The 21,882-nt window shown below is 33.6% G+C and overlaps 1 protein-coding gene and 1 pseudogene across 2 annotated transcripts; one reads left to right on the top strand and one right to left on the bottom strand.

Moving 5' to 3' along the window:
- Positions 1-491: 491 nt before the first annotated feature.
- On the bottom strand, positions 492-7,496 carry LOC143534770 (biotin carboxylase 2, chloroplastic-like). The gene is made up of 17 exons (XM_077029183.1): positions 7,364-7,496; positions 7,154-7,218; positions 4,732-5,057; positions 4,472-4,613; positions 3,521-3,619; positions 3,372-3,428; positions 3,016-3,087; positions 2,797-2,886; positions 2,528-2,587; positions 2,117-2,302; positions 1,944-2,036; positions 1,772-1,853; positions 1,568-1,674; positions 1,376-1,451; positions 1,200-1,246; positions 1,049-1,111; positions 492-737 (listed from the first exon to the last, which is right to left on the bottom strand). Exons 2-17 carry the CDS (start codon positions 7,202-7,204, stop codon positions 681-683), a joined length of 1,608 nt encoding a protein of 535 aa, XP_076885298.1. The 5' UTR covers positions 7,205-7,218; positions 7,364-7,496; the 3' UTR covers positions 492-680.
- An 8,763-nt stretch (positions 7,497-16,259) lies between these two features.
- Positions 16,260-21,423, top strand: LOC143534748 (aspartate aminotransferase, mitochondrial-like; annotated as a pseudogene). The gene is made up of 10 exons (XR_013135599.1): positions 16,260-16,460; positions 17,633-17,718; positions 18,832-19,007; positions 19,123-19,228; positions 19,319-19,423; positions 19,496-19,668; positions 19,790-19,949; positions 20,717-20,812; positions 20,904-20,998; positions 21,086-21,423. The product of XR_013135599.1 is annotated as an aspartate aminotransferase, mitochondrial-like (transcript).
- Positions 21,424-21,882: the final 459 nt, after the last annotated feature.

Here is a 21,882-nt window from a genome sequence, read left to right as displayed (position 1 = left end):
ACCGAACCGGAACCGAACCGGTTCCTACCCGTTTTTTGTAGGAACCGGACCCTATCTGATTCAACCCGATGATCCGTGACCGGTTCTTGCATTTCTGAGTGGGGGCGGGTAGGAACCGGAACCGAACCGGAACCGGTTCTGGAACCGGAACCGGTTCCTAACCGTTTTTTTTGGCCGTTTTTTGACCGTTGGGATCAAAAATAGCCGTTTTTTGACCGGTTACGGTACAGGAACCGGGTTAGGAACCGGTAAGAACCGGTTAGATAGGTTAGGGGTCCGAGGGTGGGAGAACCGGTTCGGTTCCCTAACCGGTTCGAGCCTGGAACCGGTTTAAAAGGTGGTTTTGAATATTGGAACCGGTTAGGAACCGGTTCCGGTTCCTAGTCCGGAACCGTTTTGAACATCTCTACAAACACTCGATAAAACTCAAACACAGACAGCTAAACTTTGTGTATGTGCGTGACCAGAATGCATAACAAAAGACAATCATCTAAAGTTACAAATTACGGCTTACAAATTAATAATCAAGATTCAGCATATAATGAATACATCGTTCATGTAACTCTCAAAAGGATGTCACAGCCTGATAGATAGCCACCTCAAGACATTTCGGGAAGACTTGAGAAACAAAAAAAAGGGTACATTTTGTTGAATACAGGAAAACGAGGGCCAAACACACTTTAAGCTATGGACTTTGCGACTTCTTTAGCACCATTCGGTGTAATCGATTTATGTGGCTGCAAGAAAATAATCACCGAAAAATATATCAATTTAAATTGTGGCCAATTTTATATCATATCTTTCTAAAGTTCATCAATTATATATGGCATGTGCTTATGCGGTTCTCAACATAATATTAGTTCTTAAATAAACGTGCCCCCGTGTGTGTATAATTTGAAAATGATAAATACGATATTATGAAATTTAGAAGAATAAATATGAAATATATCCTATTATCAACTATTCGACCCGTCTATTATGAACTATGAAATTAACCATTTACTAAAATAGTAAAGATGTCACATTTGTTGATATTTTAGCTCCTTACCTCGGCTAATTCTTCCTCGTGCTTTGGAATGAAAGCAGTGTCAACTTTTCCGTTTTTGAAATCCTGAAATGACACAATAAATTAAAAAGAAAATTTAAATGCAAGATAAACGTGATAATTTTACAAAAAAAAAAAAGGAAAATGTGCATACCTCGATGTCGAGAATTAGCTTGTGGTAATCGATTGTTGTTGGAACACCTGAAAATGTAAAAGTAACAAAATAATAAAAACAAATATCTTTTTATAAAACATGAAAACGGATAGCAGAGGTAATGAATCATGGTTGAAGCATAATATATTAATTATTAAGTAAAGATGTTATTTTACCTGTAATGATAGTATCATCAAGGGCTCTTTTCATGCGTTCAATTGCCTTTTCTCTTGTTGGGGCCCATACAATAAGCTAAAAACCATGATCAATAAGTTACGGGTCAGAGGCGAAAGCAACTATATTAGAAGTATTTTCTTAAGCAAATTAAAACTATATTAGTATATTTCAATCAAGAGAATATTACAAACCTTTCCAAGTAGAGAATCATAGCTTGGTGGAACAACATAATCGGTATATACGTGACTATCCATTCTCACAAATGGACCTCCAGATGGCAAGTAGGATGTTATTCTCCCTGAAATTCATAAACAAGAGGAATCAAGAGGTCGTATATTAAATGATCCAATACCAAAATATGTAGCCATGAAGAAATACAACCAATGATGACATACCTGGTCCAGGTCTGAAATTTTTGAAAGCATCTTCCGCGTTAATACGGCATTCAATCGAGTGTCCTCTGAGCACGATGTCATCCTGCGATACACAACACAATAAACTAAAATTAAAAACAATAATATTTTAAATTTTTAATACCGAAAAAAGCTGAAGCAAACAATTATGTACCTGTGTGTAACGGAGTTTCTCACCCATAGCCACACGAATCTGCTCCTCTATCAAGTCAACCGATGATATCATCTCCGTCACAGGATGCTCAACCTTTATTATGAAAAATAAATGAATTTGTCACAAGACTCACTACACTTGTAATAATGAAATGAAATCTTAGTTTAACCAACCTGGATTCTAGTGTTCATTTCCATGAAGTAAAAATCACCTCTTTCATCCAAAAGAAACTCTATAGTACCAACACCAATGTAGCCGATTGATGCTGCTGCAGCAACCGCAGCATCACCCATAGCTTTTCTCAGTTCTGGGGTTAATGCTGGTGAGGGTGCTTCTTCTAGAAGCTTCTGGTTCCTTCTCTGTGCAATCACGCAGATTTAACGTTCAAAGTTCATATAGGTCACTGTTTGTAACTTTCATTGACTATAATGGAAAGATAAAGAAATGAAATGAACATGACAGAATCAGCAAGGTAATATGTTAGTAGGAATGAAATGAGTTAAAATGTGACCTTTTAGTTTTTATATGAAAGTATAATTTTATACCTACTATATATATTACGATTATTATTAGAGCATATCTACCTGAATGCTGCAGTCACGCTCCCCAAAGTGAACAACATTTCCATACTTGTCTGCAAGAACCTGAACAAAAAGTACCATGCAGTTAGAAATAAACAGGTTGGTAAATGAACACCAAAAATACCTTTCTTACATGATGATGGACTAATGGTAAAATATAATATTAAAAGCTATGCTTGCCCCCACTGTATTTCTTCTACTCTTGGCAATGCATACACTTTTGTTGTTATAGTTCATAAATAATTCAGCTTCTACGACAAAAAAAGAGTTACCTGGAACTCAATGTGCCTTGGATTTATAATGCATTTCTCCAAATACACACCATCATTTCCAAATGCAGCTGCAGCCTCACTTTGAGCTTGCTATAATAAAAAAATATACTAAATCTTTGAGAAACAAATATAAAGAAACCATATTGAATATGGATAGGATAATTGATAAAAATTAAATGTAGTATATATTAAAGTTGGTTGTGGGATATTATTTCATACCTGCAACAACTTTACAAACTCGCCACGTTCTTTTGCAAGACGCATTCCACGACCTCCACCACCTGCTGTAGCCTTCAGAGCATAAAAAATATATTAATGAAAGCTTTCAGTTAAAATAAGTTGCATTTAGTCATCGTTTTTCCTTTTCTATGTGATTGATAATGAGGGTAGAATAGAAATTTTGGGAGGGAAAGGGATCATGATATGATCCATTAGCTTATTATGTTCATCAGAATAGTAAAAATATATATTAAAAAAGCGTATCCAGTAAAAAATGTATCTCAATGTGAAAAGGTTATTACGTTGGCATCATAATAGTATAATGCATTCTATATGCAATTGTTTTAACAGCTTACCTTAATCATCACAGGGAAGCCAATCTCATCAGCAAGCCTGATGCCTTCTTCAGTGCTCTAATGAGTCAGGGAAAATATGTCACTAAAAAGACTAATTTTTAAAACCAAAAGATTTAACATGATAATGCCATGTAAATGAACTGAAATACCTTTAACAGACCATCACTTCCTGGTACAGTTGGAACACCAGCATTCTTCATGGTTTCTCTTGCAGTTGCTTTGTCCCCCATAACACGAATGCTGTCAGGCTGCAACAAAAATGCATTAAACAATCTAAATATATTGCACGATTAGGATATTTGACATATGTAAGAGTGACTATAAATATCTAGTTGATTAAAGACAATATACAAAAGACTAATAGGGATGAATTTAAATGGATAGGAAAGTTATCATATGGGATTATGTGCCCATTTTTTACTTGCTTAATTTGTCCATATATTGAGTAGAAGAATGATCATTTATCATCGTTTATAAGTTTCATTGCCAACCAGTAGGCCAGTAAATGAAACAAAGGTTCAGTGAACAGGAACAGTTTTTTTTTTTTGGGGGGGGGGGAGTTCGTTCATTTAATAAATGAACGAACATGAACAAAAAAAATTGTTCATTTAGTTAATCAAACGAACATGAACACATGTCTCGGTCATTCATTAATGTTCATGAACATTCGTTCATTTAAATTCGTTTATGTTTGATCATTTACGTTCATTTGTGTCTGTTAGTTTACGTTTGCTTAAGTTCATTCATTTACGTTCGGTAATATACTTACTTATATATTTGGCCCGTTACCACTTAGGATAGTTTTAATAACTTTTTACGCCCAACACATTATTCTTCACATTACTTTTAACTAGTTTTAGCTTATTTATGTTCGTTCATATACGTTCGTGAACAGTTCATGATGTTAACAGGTGAACGTAAATGAACATGAGCATGTTCATTTTCTTAACGAACGAACATGAACAAGAAAACCCAGTTAATTTAATTGTTCATGTTCAATCGTTTGTTCAGTTAAGTTAAATGAATGAACACGAACATGCTCTGTTCATGTTCGTTCAAGTCGTTTAAAAGCCTGCCAACCAAAATACAAAATTACTTACATTTGGCCCAATGAAGTTGATTCCATGCTCTCTGCACATCTCAACAAAAACAGCATTCTCAGCAAGAAAACCATAACCAGGATGCAACATCGTACATCCACGACTGATAGCAGCAGAGAGCACATTGGGTATCAACAAGTACCTGATGATAAAAAAAGGGACAACTTATTATACCATGAATCAAACAAATAATTAGGCTATGAAATTAAATAAAATTTCAAAGTTACAGCAACTTATGTGATGAAGAAAGATCAGCTTACGATTGATTACTAGGAGCTTCCCCTATGCAAACTGATTCATCAGCAAGTTTCACATGAAGTGCATCCTTATCTATGGTAGAGTACACTGCAACACAGGGGATTCCTAGCTCATGAGCAGTTCGAATCACACGCACTGCAATTTCCCCTCTGTTTGCCACCAGAATCTTTTCTGCACGGCAAGTGACACCAAGTGCTCCCTCACGTTTCGCTGATCTATGAGCCTTTTGAGAAGCCTGAAATCTTCCCTTAGGATAGCTCAACTTATTACCCACCAAAAAGTTACATTGGGAACTCTTGAGTCCACTAGACCTCCCGATGAATAGACCCTAAAATTTTAAGATTACATGTGCAAAGTTCTGGTCAAGAAAGCATATTCATGAAAAACTCAGTTTGTACAACTACAAAGGCAACTTTCAAAATTAAACATGATAAGACAGTAAAGCCGATGATAAAATTTTGTACAAACACTTCAAACAAGGTTTATTTACTGAATGTTACTTAATTTGTTTTCAGTTGATTGTTCACCAACTCACAACTTTTAAAACGTAATATACAATTAGTTAAGAAGGGAGAGAGAAAGAGTCAAGTCTCTGCAATAATATATTCACAGCATAATCTCATGCATCTAATAATTACACTCTATTTATACTAATCTTCTAAGGTCTTCTCAATTTTTTTTCTTGATAAATGCATTTCAGTTATCTCAGGCCCATTCAATTTTCAACATTACATTTCAACTCACTTTCAAAATAGGATTCAGTCATATGAATTATTGCATAAGAATATAAACTTTTCATGAAGAGGGGCAAGGTTTGCAGTTATCAAACATAGCTAACTAAGTAATTGTTGTTAAAAACGAGTTTATTTAGCAAATTACACACATAGAACATATTTTTTCCAATAAGACTTATCCGGAGACAACTGCATACGGTCAAAATGAGATTAAAATCTCAACCTACACCTCTATCCAAAACTTCTCTACATCTTTCAAGTTTCCTGAATGAGAGAAACCACTCACAGATATCTAACCAGAAAACACGTCTCCTATAGCATCTAGAAATGAACAAACTACAGTCCAAAGATCTAAATCATTAAGCAACTAACACAAACACTTGCATTAACCATCAAGGCATCAACCTTATTGGCTTACACAATTGCACGCACAATTACAAAAAAGCACACATATAATCCACAAAAACACGAATAAAACTACAAATACAGTTGCACACTTAACCTAATGTTCCAGTATACAAAATCATGGCTACTATCTTACAAGTTTCCTGAATGAGAGAAACACTCACAAGTGTCTAACCAAGCAAAATATCTCCTATAGCATCTAGAAATGAACAAATTGCAATCCAAAGAAAAAATCATCAAACAACTAACACAAAACACTTGCATCAACCATCAACCTAATTGGCTTACACAATTACATGCACAATTACGAAACACTGAAACAGCACACATTTAATCCACCAAAACACGAATAAAACTACAAATACGGTTCTACACTTAACCTAATGTTCAAGTACACAAATCCACACCTACTGTAAGCCAATTCTACACGCATATACCTAACAAATGTAAAATTACAAAAATAGCCTCGAACCATAACGGAGGAGATGTGAATCACCGACTTACACACTTACACGCACGATTACTGAACATCACAAATTAATCCACCAAAACACGAATAAAACTACATATACGATTCTACACTTAAACTAATGTTCTATAGTTCCAGTACACAAATCCACACCTACTGTAATCCAATTCTACATACATATACCTAACGAATTGATATATAAGAAGAAAACTGTAAACAAAGATAGCGGAGAAGATGTGATTGATTTACGTATACGTATACGTAAACGTAAACAAACTACAATCCAAAGAAGAAATCATCAAACACCTAACACGAAACACTCATCAACCATCAGCCTTATTAAATTACACAGACAGACACACAGTTATGAAACATCACACATTTAATCCACTAAAACAAGATCTCTCAGACTGAATATAAACAGACTCGATTACGTATAGACTCCGGGACTTACAACTATATTACATATATACACTCTCATAACTCGTATTTTAATAATTAGTATACAATACAATACAGTTCTACACTTAACCTAATGTTCCAGTACACAAATCCACACCTACTGTAACTCAATTCTACATACCTATGCCTAACAAACTAATGTAAAATTACAAAAATAGCCTCGAATCATACCGGAGAAGACGTGATAGGTTTACTCTTGTAACTCATATTTTGTTATACAATACAATACAGTGTATACACACATCTACTAAGTTTACACAAATCCACACCTACTGTAATCCAATTCCACATACATACATATATGATATACCTAACAAATTAACGTAAAATTACGAAAATAGCCTCGAATCATACCGGAGGAGACGTGATAGGTTTACTGCAGAATGTGACGGCGGCGGAATCCATATCCTAATCAGAACCTGCGAAAATTAAACACGAAATCAACAGAGTGAAATAGCGATCGAGCTAAATGCATATAAAATGATAAAGTAATAAGATCCGAACGGTTAGGGCGTAAATTAGGATCAAATTCAGGAAGGAATGAAGAGTGTTAGGATAACTTACTCGAGATTAATGGAGTTAGGCGGAGCAGTTGAGCTAAAGAGAGTGAAGGTAATGAAATATACAAGTAGTAGTGGCGATGAAATCTATGGAGTTTGTAGATTGAATTCTCCGCCCAAATGAGGTGTTATTATTATTATAATTATTATTATTATTATTTTGTTTTGAGGTGTTTCGAATTATTATTATTATTACTATTGCTATTCTTTCATGGTAGTTACGCATGTAAACGAAACGAATGTTCGGTGAACTGTTCGCGATTGTTTGGTGATAAGTTTACTTATGTTTGTTTCCGTTTGGTTATAATTAGGTTAAAAGTAATAACCGAACCAAACTGTAATTCGCACACATATTAGCCAATGCAATATTATCATTCAATCTATTACCATTTGCCAACTGCTACTCGACAGTTTCATTATGTCACTCAAATATTTGTTTGTAATTTGTAACCACCTATTTCAATCTCTCCCCTCACCGAGGTAATCTCAAATAATTACGCATCAACATTTTACAATATCTTATGCCTTAAACATAAATTAAATGTTAGGGGTTGTATGGTAGCCTCTTAACAGTCATTAAGAGCCCACATCTTAATGACTCATAACGTTAAGAGGTAATCTTAAGTCTAAATGGTTAAAAGGCTACCTCTTAACTAGAGGTTATGAGCCATTAAGAGGTAGCCTCTTAATGACTGTTAAGAGGCTACAAACAACCCCTTAGCAAATTAAAAGTTTTGGTCTGACATTGTCTATGTTATTAAATTTATGACGATGATATTTTGAATTTGACATAATTTCAATATCAAATTACGTTTATGGTGTGTTAACAAACATAATATTATTACATTTCCGCATTAATGTCATTAACAAATAACATTTTTGTTATATTTCGTATGAGATTTTTATTTCATCCGCCATACCTTTTTTATATTATGTATCTGATTTTTATTCAACGGTTATAGTATGACTTATTAAAATACAATTTACATTTAAAAAATAAAGAGTATTAAACTGTACAAGAAAATTATAAACAAAAACCAATATAATTAAAATTTGAAAATCAAGAGAAAAGGTGTTTTTCATATTTAAAAAAACTCAAATTAAAAATCAACAATTTGTTTAATATATTATTTATTTTGCCAATTTGGTATAGATGCATAACTGATTGCGTGGAATGAATTTATGAGTTTTCACAACGTGAGACTCCATGCCTCGGCTGTGTGGATGAATTATCCACTTCGTGTTGGTGAGCGTGAAGAACGGAAAAACTAAAAACGTTATATTTTGATATTCTAATATTTATTTAATTAAGCTTATTAACTGAGTTTTCTATAGTAACTTGTACTTCTTAATCTTTTTTTTTTAAATAATTGATTACACTTGTTTTCTTTAATTTGTTTTTATGAATATTACGATATACATCTTACTAAAATGAAGTTGGTTTCAAAATACAATATTATTTGTCTCATATACACTTTAGCACGCATAATTTAAACGTTTATTGAAGTTACGTACATTTTTTAACTATTCAATAATTTTATTGGTCATATATACGACGACTTCAAACAATTCCATAATTTGTTGGTCTCATATACGACTTTAAATGGCCCGAATTGTAGTGTTTTTATCTTAATTTTACAAACCATTAAAATAAAATTATTGTTTTTATTTAAAAAGTAAAAATGATGTGGCAGCTTACACAATTGTAAAGAGTGAATTCATGCTCTTATATAATATGGTTTCTTTATATCAAAATAATGGGAAGAATAAGGGGGTGTTTGTTTTTTCTTCAAACATCTTCAAGGGAGCTAATGTCTGCACGCGCGCAGACATTACCCTTGAAGACTGTTTGTTTTTTTTCTTAAAACAGATCTTAAGTTATCTTCTTTCATCTTAAAAGAAAAGCAAATAAATCTTGCTTAAAACATCTTCGCAAAAAAATCATACTCTTATCCCTTTGAAGCCACCCTCTCATCCACTCCTCCCACCACCGTCCGCCACCACCACCCACCGTACGCCACCACCACCATCCCCCACTGCCACCGTCCACCACCATCCACCGCCACTACCCACCGTCCGCCGCCACTACCCGCATCCACCACCACTACCCATCGTTCGCCACCACCACCACCACCACCATCCATCACAGCCACCACCAATCACCACCGTCCACCACCCACCACAACCGTTCATCACCACCACCACCCACTGTCGGACGCCATCACCGTCAACTACCACCGTCCACCACCCACCAAAACCGTCCATTACCACCACCCACTGTCCACCACCACCATCCATCGCCACTACCCACCGTCCGCCGCCACAATTTTATTATTATATTTTCTATGTAACTTGAATAAATGACTTTTATCTTGTGAGATAAGTTTGACAGTTATGCAGACAGTATCAGCTTATAAAAACAAACAGTCTTATATTTTCAGCTTGCAGATCTTCAGACCACATCTTCAGTTGCAGACATGAAAACAGATGAAATCAGCTTGCAGACAGTTTATGTCTGCAAAAACAAACAGCACCTAAGTGTGGTGGGTTAACGTCCCACTTTACCTTAGACATAAACATCATTATGTTGGTTGGCTTGAGGGCTTGGTTGTGGGCCCATGGTCTTTTCTTAGCCAATCAAATCATTTCGACATTTTCTTTTATTTAAAAAAAGACATAAAGAATAATTGCATTATTAGTTAAATCATTACGTGTTTTTTATGGAAATACTAGTAAGAGCTCTCATACCTATCGATAGTAACATAACAATACATTTTTCACTTTTTAATTAAACCGTTACACATATTCTAACTTCTAAGTGACACTTCCACAATGTGAGACCAGATCCATGGTCTTTATTGGGTTAAGAAACTTGTTAAGCACCAAGAAGTGGATAATTAATGTCATCTTAAATGCTACATACATCATCTCTTTGCTTTAATTTACCATTATACCCATCCTCCATCTTTCTATTTTGCTATATATATATATATATATATATATATATATATATATATATATATATACACACCACCACCCAAATAAATTAAATAATAACTCGTCCTCCTCACCATTTGAAAGTTGCACAAACAAAAATGGTGACAAGCAAAACTATAAAAACTTGTTTTCTTTTTTGGGTAATTACTGCTAATTTATCAGCCACTTCTTCAAGCTTACAAGTTGGTAAATAATTGGAACTTATAAATTATGAATTTTGTAAATTTGTGTTTTTGTTAAATAATTTAGGGATTAGAACACCGGTACCAAATTTTAAGAAAAGTAGGTACCGAATATATTGGTACAATATGGATACCGGTACTCGTTACCAAATGTTCATCTCTATATGGTATCAGTACTGAATTACAAGAAAAAAATGGGTACCAAATAAATCTATTGGTGCACCGGTACAATATGGCTACTAGTATCGATACTTGATACCAAATGTTTGATACCAAATGTTCGTTCTTAATAGAATTTAATGTACACATTTGTTGACTCTTGATTTGTGGGGCTTGTTTGCAGTTTCTTGTCAAAATTCCCAAATTGATAATGCAAGTGATCTGCCCATCACCATAGGTACAAGCTAATAAATTTTAGTGATTATTTTTTTGTAAAAATTGATGCATCATTTTCAGGATTATGTTTTTTAACTGTTTGTTTACAGATTGTCAACAAAATTCACCCCCAGATCATGCAAATGAACCACCAGCAGGTAAAAGTCTTAAAAGTTACTGATGAGTCATTGAGTTGCTTAATTTTAGTAGATAATTTTGATTTTTGACGATTAACTTTAAGTTTATAAAATATATTTTGACTTTTTTTGTTTATATAAAAATATCATCCGACTTTAATTTAATAAATTAAAAAATTCCAATCAATCAAAGGCTACATGTGGCAGCGTGTTGCACGAAGATGCAATTTAAATATTATTTAAACGTGTTTTGGCTACGTGGTATGCCATTAGGCCTACCAATTATTAATATTTGAGTTTGAGCTTTGAGGCGAAATTTTAATTGTCAATAATTAGTTTGACGATCCAAAAGTTCGTACGCAGCCTCCACGGAAGAAATCCCTTAAGGGAAAACCTCCTGACTCATAGACAAGAGGCCTGATGGTTAATAAAACTAAATATGCAACAGAGTTTTGTTTATTTTTATAGTTATATTATTTTTTAAGTTAAAGGTAACAATAAATTTTGCATATTTTTTTTTACTATTTTTAAGTTTACCAAAGTTCTTTAAATTAATTACGTTTTCTTAAACTATCATCTTTTAACTTGTTTAACAAATCAATTTAATAATAAATATTTATATTTATATTTGTTATTTTATATATATATATATATATATATTTGAAAAGTATTATATTTTTTGTTTAATTGTTATGCTATTATTATTATTATTGTTATTATTATTATTATTATTACGATATCAAATGATGCATAAAATTGCATACTTCAAAATATTTATAATTCTTTGTAACTTCAAAATATTTCAAGTCCACCACCAATTAATGCAAATAATTCATCCGTTCATCCGCAGGATGAATCTTGTGATTTTATTTTTATTTTCTTTTTAAGAATTTTGTATTGATTTATGATTTACAATGGTTTGTTTGTAGGTTCATACCAAAATCCACCTTCTATTCAGACAAATCCACCGTCAAGCGGCGACACGTCACCAATCCACCGGCACTGGCATCACCACCACCATCATCATGCACAAAAACCACCTACTAATTGTGATTTACCACCTAGTAGTGGCTATCACAACCCCACTGCGCCACCTCCAAGCAACGGTGGAGGTGGTGGTAGCAATGCTCCTAGTGACACTCTTTCTCCTTCAGTGGATGACAACCCTTCACCGCCATGTGGTGGTTGTCCTTGTAGACATCCACCGATCTCGGGTCCTATTGGACCCGTTATAGCACCCTCCCCAAATGAACCAAACAACCCTTCCTTGGCACCACCCTCTGGGTGTCATTACAACCCTCCACCTTCCACCATCGTCCCACCCTCAACCGCTCCCTCAACTAGCCCATCGTCACAAACCAAGCCCCACACCCAACAACCAAAAACCCCGTCTATCACCGACGACAGTTCTCCACCACCTTCATCTTTCCCAAATATACCCTTCATTCATGGTGGCACATGCAAGTAAGTAAATAACTAAATTTAAATATCTATAACGTTCTCATCTGAGTCTGTCTTCATCTATATAAGTTACCCGAGAAATTCATTTTCTATAAACTTTTGTTTATTTTGAAAAACCTTATACATTCAATTTTCCATCTTTATCTCTATATTACTTACAAACACTTATTTTATTAGTTTTTATCGGTTTTATACACTCACATGAAAGAATTCACATTCCATTATCTAAAATAAATTTATCTTAAATTATATAGAAAATTTTAACAAAAGCGTTTAATTTACCCTGGCATCCCATATTCTAAAATATATGTGTTTTACATAAGTTAAGCTTCTTATCTATCTATGAAGTTACAAAATTAAATCTCTATAAATTGTTGGGAGTGTATGAAAAAGAGAAAAATAATAATACAAGCTTATGTGCGTATAACAAAAATAGAGATAGAGAATAAGATGCAAGGGGTTTTTTTAAAATTAAACAAATTTTACAGAAAAATATGTTTTATATTAAATTTTACAGATAGAGATAGAAAATGAGTTGCAGATGCTCTAATATATATATTGATGAATAGTGTGCCTTTAAATATAGAGAATCAGTATTGTTTTTGTAATATATTTCTTTATTATAAATTAAAATCGTAGGATATTTTAAAGCATTCACATTCCATTCTCTAAAATTAATTTATCTCTAAGTTATTTATAAATTTTTAACAAAAAAACCTAGTTTATCTTTACATCTCATTCTTTGAAATAGAGATATGTTTTTTTCCTTTGGTTAGTTATTTGCTAACCTGGTGTGTATTTTACACTAAGTTTGCCTTTCGAGAACATAAAAAAATATATAAACTCTACACATCGTGTTAATACAAGATAAAACTTTATAATGTAATACAGTTTATGGAAGAGACAGCCGAACTTGGTGTCAGGTGTACTTAGGTGGTGGCATACCGCAGTTGATCTAGCCATAGGACGACACAAACATACTCAAGGAATAAGCATAAACTTTGAAGAAGCGCTTTCAAACACAAGAACCGATGGCATCGGTGCACTTTACCGTGAAGGAGCAACCGCTTTGCTAAACTCCATGGTGAACAGGAACTTCCCGTTCAAAACGCGTCATGTTCGAGATAGTTTTTTGGCCACACTTTCCTCGAACAAGGCAGCAACGACTCAAGCGGAGATTTTCAAGCTAGCTAACGAAGGTCGACTCAAGCCAAGAGTCTAGTTGATTGTAACTATCGTCGTTTGCTTAATTATAATGAAGTTCACAGTCTTTTTTTATTCATATGGAATATCAAAAGTTTGTTTACATATAAAAATTAAATAATCACCAAGATACATAAAATAGTTAAAATATATATATATATATAAAGAAAATGATCATGAGAAGATGCCAAAACTTTGAATCTCTGAATTGTAATTTTCCTAAATTATATTATTTTTTTATCATTAACAGATTGATTAGACGTCGATATGCTACATTGAATATGTTAATCTAATTTAAATACATGAATTCGACCTAAATACTTATATATAACACAAACTGAGCTACATCTGGATAATGGGTAAGCGAGCAACAAGCTGCGCCGCTATCCCCTTTTGAATCGTAAAGCCTATTCTACTAAATATAAATCATTGGTTTCTCGTGCTCTGCGAGTCACTGTGGACCACCTTCTGCACCCGCTCCAAGAAGCGAACCACTGCGACTCACTGTGGACCACCTTCTGCTTCATTATATTACAATTTTTCATATCAATATATACAGGGGCGACGCTTCCCCCCCCCCCCCCCCCCCCCGTTTATTTGCGCGGTAGTGTAAACCGACCCTTTCCGTCCGAAAAGTTGTATACGTAGTGTAAATTTACCCGTTTTATACCGAAAATTTAAGGCCGGCCCCACTACTTTATGATTTTTATAATACATTTTGAGTCCCCCCCCGACGAACTTGCCAAGCTTCGCCACTGAATATATAATTATTGATGCTTTGTTACAAGTTTTGAAGTATAATTAAGGAACAAGTTCATGAAGCAGAATTCACTTTGCTTTGTTCTTTTTAATGGATCAAATTTGGTTGACCACGATAATAAAGCTCATACGGGCAAAGGGTGTAAATTTATCTTATACCTTATTCATATATGAGGTTACACTTGATTGTTGTACCTTTATTCATTTATGAAGTGTTTAGTAATTCAAGAGATGTATTAAGTGGTGATACAGTTAAAAACATGTCATGACTAGTTTGTAATAAATTAATATCGTTGATGTTGGTAAAATGGTAAAAGAGCTAAATGGTTTTATTTACTTCATTGTATGCGATTATGATGAATCGAAGCATGTATGAGAAGCACAAGATCAAATGCATAAGCTTAAACTTAAAAAAAAAAGATTTTTGCGGGAAAATAGCGCAATATACGCCTCTTGGTGTATTATACACTAGCCATAGAAAATTGATGCTTTAAACGAAGCCCGTCTTATACATCATACATTTGGGTTGATTTTTGGCATTTCGAGTTTTGTTGATTTTGTCTAGTGATTTCTTATTGTATATACAAGATAATACAACTTTAGACGAACCTGCTTTGTTGTATATGCTCAGTTAAACATATGGATACTAAATTTAGGGGTGTGCAAATTCTGATTTAACCGATAGATAACTAAATTAACCGATTAATCTAAACCGTATAAAAAACCAATGCCTTAATTTTAAATTTGTATGAAAATCGACAACAGTGGGTCGATTAGTTAACAAGATTCTCATACCCGCTAGAACTGAACCGAAATGATTATATGTGTTTTCTATAGCTCTGTAATATACTAATATATACAAAAATGTGCAATAACAATTTATTCCCTTTTCAAAAAATGTTAAGCCCAAGCTTTCAAGCTCAGATAGTGCCCAATTATATTGTTTAAATTTATATTTAGTCAAGCTCAAATTCATGGTTAACAAACTAGCTATAATCTTCAAACTTATTAACAGAAATTACCATAACCAATCACTCACGGTTATGATCATTCATTTACCAACATCTTGGTTATGGATTAGAACCATAAGTGACCCATGCACACCTGTAAATAAATTAGTTAAAACATAAAAAATATATGCCAAAAATTTTATGTAAAATAGTAAAAACCACAAACAAGAGTTAAGACAAAAATAAAATAAACTTGCCAATAAACTAATGATGGAGTATTCCATGTGACTCAGGCTTGATTCCTGCCCCCACCTTATAGTTTCAAATGCACCAGAATGACAATGAGCGATTAGATGAGTATATAACTTTCACGAAACTTGTAAGTCCGGGGGCGACTAAACGACCTCGTTTCTTTGGGTAAAGCAAAGGAGCAAGAATACAAAACTAAAATGGGAGAAATGGTGCCGATACAATTTCGTTAATTTTCCATTGTAATTGGCGGGTTGATTTGTTGTATTTTGTTTTGTTTATTTGTTTCATTGTTTGGGCTATTTGTCTCTTCTAAGTGGTCTTTCCTTTTGTTTTAATAAAATCGCCCCTTAAAAGAATAAATTTTACCAGTTAAATTCTTGAACTGAACGAGTTTTATGTCATGTATATCTCGTATTTAAACTTATTAAAGAAAACAAAAGAAAAGTCGAAATATGATCTGATTATTGTGACCATATATTTACGCATTCCAATGTCGTCAGTCAGTAACATTAACATTAAGCGAATAAGCTACCTGTATTCCGTTGGCCCATTTCCATCACCACCACATTAATTCCAATTCCACACAACCACCGGAATTCAACTCCACCGTTCACAACATCCAATCGATGGCTCTACGTGCAGCAATGACAACCAGACGACTCACTAGCTCGAACTCAGTCTCACGGTTCATGTCGTCATGGTGGCAACACGTTAATCCAGCACCTAAGGATCCGATTCTCGGTGTCACCGAAGCGTTTTTAGCGGATAAAGTTAATGTTGGCGTTGTAAGTCTCTCTCTCTCTGGTTTATTTATATTTATATATTTATCGAAACTGAAGGATTTGTGAATGAATTTGATTAAACCCTAGGTTTAATTATTATTCGATTTTAGATGCTAATTAACTGATGAAACCGAACCGAATTAAAATTAACTGAATATCAGTTATCGGTTACTATTACCTGACTGAACCGTTCATGTTTTCATTGCATGTATTTTATGTTTTTGATTTTCAATGCTAATTTGTAGAAGTGAGCAATAACTGAACTGAAAACAGACAAAATCTCACCGGATTTAAATTAAGTGAATTAAAATTAAAATTAACTGAAAATCGGTTATTGGCTATTTTTTAAACACTCAGTTAACAGAGATTAACTGTACCTAAACGAACTGTTCATATTTTCATATAGTTTTGGATTTTATAACTCCGTTGCATGTATTTTATGTTTTCAATTTTAGATGCTAAGTTGTAGGAGTGAGCAATAACCAAGCTGAGCTGAAAACGGACCGAACTGGATTTAAAATTAACTGAAAATCGGTTATTTATTTAAACATCGGTTAACTGATTAATTGTACCTAAACTAACTGTTCATGTTTTCATGTATTTTTGGTTTTTTTATATCCGTTGCATGTATTTTATGTTTTCGATTTAGAGACTAATTTGTAGGAGTGAGCAATAACCGAACCGAAAACGGACTAAACAGAACTGGATTTAAAATTAACTGAAAATCGGTTATCGGTTATTTATTTAACACTCGGTTGACCGAAATTAACTGTACCTCACTGAACTGTTCATGTTTTGTATTTTTGGCTTTTATATATCTATTGCATGCATTTCATGCTTTCGATTTTAGATGCTAATTTGTAGGAGTGAGCAATAACTGAACTGAAAACAGACGAAATCAAACTGGATTTAAATTAACTGATAATCTTTCATCGGTTCTTTTTAAACCTCTGTTAATCGAAATTAACTGAACCGTTCATATTTTCGTATAAATTTGGATTTTATACCTTCATTGCATGTATTTTATGTTTTCGATTTTAGATGAGCAATAACCGAGAATAACCGAACCGAAAACAGAATGAAAGCGAAAACAAACAATGAATTTGTTTTACTGTTCACCACCTTTGACTTTCGCATATTGACTAATTAGGATTAACTTTCAATGAATTTGTCAGGGAGCTTATCGTGATGATAACGGGAAGCCTGTTGTGCTAGATTGTGTTAGAGAAGCAGAAAGACGGATTGCAGGAAACCTGAACATGTAATTCTTCTCTTTTTATTTGAATTTACTATTTGAGTTGCCAGTTTTTTTATTGATACATATAAAATAGAGATAAAAGATAAAATGATTTATAACCATGCAGAGAATGTTATAGAGTACATTTGCTATCTTGAATTTTTAAGTTTAGTTTGGGATACTTAAAAGTCATTATGATTGCTAAATTTTGCTTAGAGTTCATGCTATCATTGGATTTATGAAAATGATAGTTCATAGTATCATAGCTGTCAAAGGCCCAAGGCGCTAAGGGTGATCCTTGGGCCTCGGCGTGAGGCGCTTAAAAAGCGAGGGCTCATGATAAACAGGGCGCATGGCATAAACAAACCATTTTTTGGTCTTTAAAACATGTTTTAGGTTGGTTTCAGACCAGTTTGCCCGGGGTTTGCAGAATTTTGCTGGAAGTTTCAGGATTTGGACGGAATCTCACCGGGGTCTGACTAAAAACTGGCCGGAATCTTGCCCGAAGGTAGCCGGATGGTCTGGAGGGCCTAGGCTCGCCCCGAAGGGCTTTTGACAAAATAGCATAGTATACATTCTCTTTTCAAATCCCACTGACCTTTTTGATCCTCATGGCAATACTTTTTTCACCTTTTTATATGCTTTTATAAAGATAACAAGATATGGTTTTAACATCATCTACAGTTTCTTAGGTTCCATGATTGGCATTTCCTTTTTTTATTCTTAGTGATAGTGAATTCTTAGTGGGGATCCACTGCAGAAACTATTAGTGCTACATCCATATCTCATTATTATATTATCATGGACAACTTCACATGAACAATGGACTTACATCATACATTATGTTCAACTGGCATCCTCAACTTGAAATGAATTTAATATGGAATTTTGATTGACATTTTGTTGTAATGATGATTTTGGAAGTTTTTTTTTCTATGGAACTTTCAAGATGGTATTAATCAGGTGGAAAAGCTATATCAAATAAAACAGTGTATATGATATTAAGATTAAGATCCAAGTTTTTGCGTAGCCAACATTGAATTTTATGATTTGATTAAAAGATGAACCGTTAAAATTTCTATAAGTTGTTGAGTTGTTCTTTGTTAGTTTGTTTTATTTAATCATATCTACCTTCAGGGAGTATCTTCCAATGGGAGGAAGCAACAAAATGGTTGATGAAACATTGAAGCTGGCATATGGTGAAGATTCCGACTTGATTAAAGATAAACGAATTGCTGCAATACAATCTCTTTCTGGCACTGGTGCATGCAGAATTTTTGCTCAGAATATATTCCAGTACCTACCTGGTCCAAGTAAGTAGATATTGATTATATTTCAATATTTGGTTACAAGTTTGACTGTTGACTATCAGTTTTTTCATTTTTAGTTTATTTTTGTTGGTTTATGTTGTAAAATTATAAATCTCAGCCACCATAACATTTGGAGAGATGCTAATGTACCACAAAGAACATTCCATTATTATCATCCAGAAACAAAAGGTCTTGATTTTGCCTCACTAATGGATGATGTTAAGGTATTAATAATACATTAGCAGTTAGTGTAAAAGTTTCACAAGGAAACAATTTTCGTTTTTTTTATAAATATTTTATTGGTTGTCTCTCAGAATGCACCAAACGGGTTGTTCTTTTTACTGCATGCTTGCGCTCACAATCCTACTGGAGTTGATCCTACAGTTGAACAATGGAAAGAAATATCTTACCAGTTTAAGGTTGGTACATTTAATACTTTTTATCTTGTTTGTTTTCGTTATTATTCTTTATTTTAATGTTGATAATTTCAGGTCAAAGGTCACTTTACTTTCTTCGACATGGCCTATCAAGGGTTTGCAAGTGGTGATCCAGAAAGAGATGCAAAATCAATTAGGATTTTCCTTGAAGATGGTCATTTAATTGGATGCTCACAATCATATGCAAAAAATATGGGTCTTTATGGCCAAAGAGTTGGCTGCCTTAGGTAATTCTCTATTACTTATATGTATTACTTGATTATTGTTTCTTCTCTTGAAAGTTTTACCAAGTATGTACAATTTATGAAATTATATTTGTAATGCAAAGTTGCAAACTTTTGTTTGTAGTTTGGTATGTGAAGACGAAAAACAAGCTGTGGCTGTGAAAAGTCAACTGCAGCAACTCGCAAGGCCTATGTACAGCAATCCACCCGTTCATGGTGCTCTTATTGTTTCAACCATTCTCGGTGATCCAGATTTGAAGCAATTGTGGCTCAAGGAAGTCAAGGTATCCATTTATCCTTTTAGTGTTTTTGTCTATTCGGAAGTCAAGGTTCTCAATTAGAGGTACATTTTTGACTTGTTTGCTTATGAATGGGTCAATTCGGCTATGTATTGTCGCTAACGGGTTAAATCGAAAGAGTTGGCTAAAAAATGAAATGTGTCGAGGTTGCTGAAAGTTGCCATTTTTGATCCACAAAACTTCGTTATTTAAAACAAAAAGAGTATTGTTGAAATACTAATTTATGTAATCATAATCGACAGCAATTGTTCATAAATCTGTACAAAATTTTTTTTGGGTAATCCAACCAATCTGACCCATTTTGGCCCGTGCTAAAACTGCCAGTTTTGACCGTTAGCAAACCCACCTGATTTTTCACCTCTAATTATTGATGAGATTTATTTAATTATTTTTTATTTTGGCAATCAAAATCAAGGAAAAGAAGAGTAATAAAATTTTTATGAAGGTCAAATATGTATTTTATATTTTTTGCAACGGGTCATAATCCTTGGCTATCTTTTGCAATCCTTTGGCCATTATTAATCAACCAAAAGACTTAAAAATTGATATTTGATGAAAGTCAAATAAGTATCTAATATACTTTAAAAATAATAAATTGTATCCTTGGCTATCTTTTGCATCCTCTGGCCATTATTAATCAACCAAAAGACTTAAAAGTTGATACTTGATAAAAGTCAAATAAGTATTAAGTACTTTCTTACGCTAAAAATAATAGAATTGTGCATTAAACCATTATTGTTTTGACTTTTAAGGGTATGGCTGACCGTATTATCGGAATGAGAACTTCTCTTAGGGAAAACATTGAAAAGTTGGGATCTCCCCTATCATGGGAACACATAACTAATCAAGTAAGTTTACCAATATACCCATCAGTAGTCATTATAAGTTCTGGTGACTTTAAATTATAATCATGGTTTAATGATTTATAATCTTCAACAGATCGGTATGTTCTGCTATAGCGGTATGACTCCTGAACAAGTTGATCGCTTGACAAAAGAATTTCATATTTACATGACCCGCAATGGCCGTATTAGGTAATAATATTTCCAAAAACACCAGAAAAAAAAATTCCAATTTATTTATTGTAACTGAAACTTAATCAAGATATGTGTATGGTGCAGTATGGCAGGGGTTACAAGTGGAAATGTTGAATACTTAGCAAAAGCTATCCATGAAGTTACAAAAGCTGCTTAAAATTCATATATTTCGTGAGGTTTTTGGTTAAAGTTAGTTTTCGGGTTGAGAGACATTTAAACAAAATAAAAAGGTTAAGGTACTTCACCTGGTTATGAGTTTTGGTTATTCGTAGCGGATAGTGATTGTTGTGTTGTTAATTGTTGTGAAAGGATAGTATTCCCCGTGAAAAGTTAATTTCTTGTATAAGGACATAAATTGGGCGATGCTGGTAGCGGATAAAGCTGCTGCGTAGTTTGAATAAGACACATTTGTTTCATGAATACATGTTACTAGCAGTGGTTGCAAGATACATGCCACTTTTAGTATCGGTCACAGTGGTCAGCGTTGACTCGTACACGATTTTTTTTCAATTATGATTTACAAAAGGATTGGTTAGATAACGGGTTAAAACATGTCACTTGAGTCAAAACCGATACTTGATGGGTTGATTAACTAGTTAAAACATATGCCACTTTGGGTAACTTTTTAAATCTGTTCTAATTAAAGTAAAACAAAACTTAAATCAACATAATCATATCCATAAGTAAACAGGTAAATGTTTATCTAAACACTTCTTGATTATCAAGAACTAAAGAATTCGACATATACAACAAAACCGAATGACGCAAAAATGTTTTTCCAGAGAAAAAAGCCCGAATAATACTAAAAGGGCAGCGTATATATTAGTGTACACTTGGTTAACAAAATGAAAATTTCGAGCTTTGTAGACAGTTACTCAACA

This window comes from Bidens hawaiensis, unplaced genomic scaffold, assembly GCF_021521415.1.
Source record: "Bidens hawaiensis isolate Kalapana, Puna unplaced genomic scaffold, B.hawaiensis_p1.1 tig00010302_1, whole genome shotgun sequence".
NCBI classification, from domain to species: Eukaryota; Viridiplantae; Streptophyta; class Magnoliopsida; order Asterales; family Asteraceae; genus Bidens; species Bidens hawaiensis.
Note: the sequence above shows the minus strand (reverse complement) of the source record. Positions and strands in the feature narration are given on the sequence as shown.

What these genes read in the sequence shown, in the direction of transcription:
- LOC143534770 (XM_077029183.1), bottom strand. Translation starts at nt 7,204, where the DNA reads ATGGATTCCGCCGCCGTCACATTCTGCAGTAAACCTATCACGTCTCCT. An exon ending in AAATGAACACTAGAATCCAG is followed by an intron (nt 2,037 to 2,116) that starts GTTGGTTAAACT and finishes TTCATAATAAAG; the next exon opens with GTTGAGCATCCTGTGACGGA. An exon ending in AAATTTCAGACCTGGACCAG is followed by an intron (nt 1,675 to 1,771) that starts GTATGTCATCAT and finishes TATGAATTTCAG; the next exon opens with GGAGAATAACATCCTACTTG.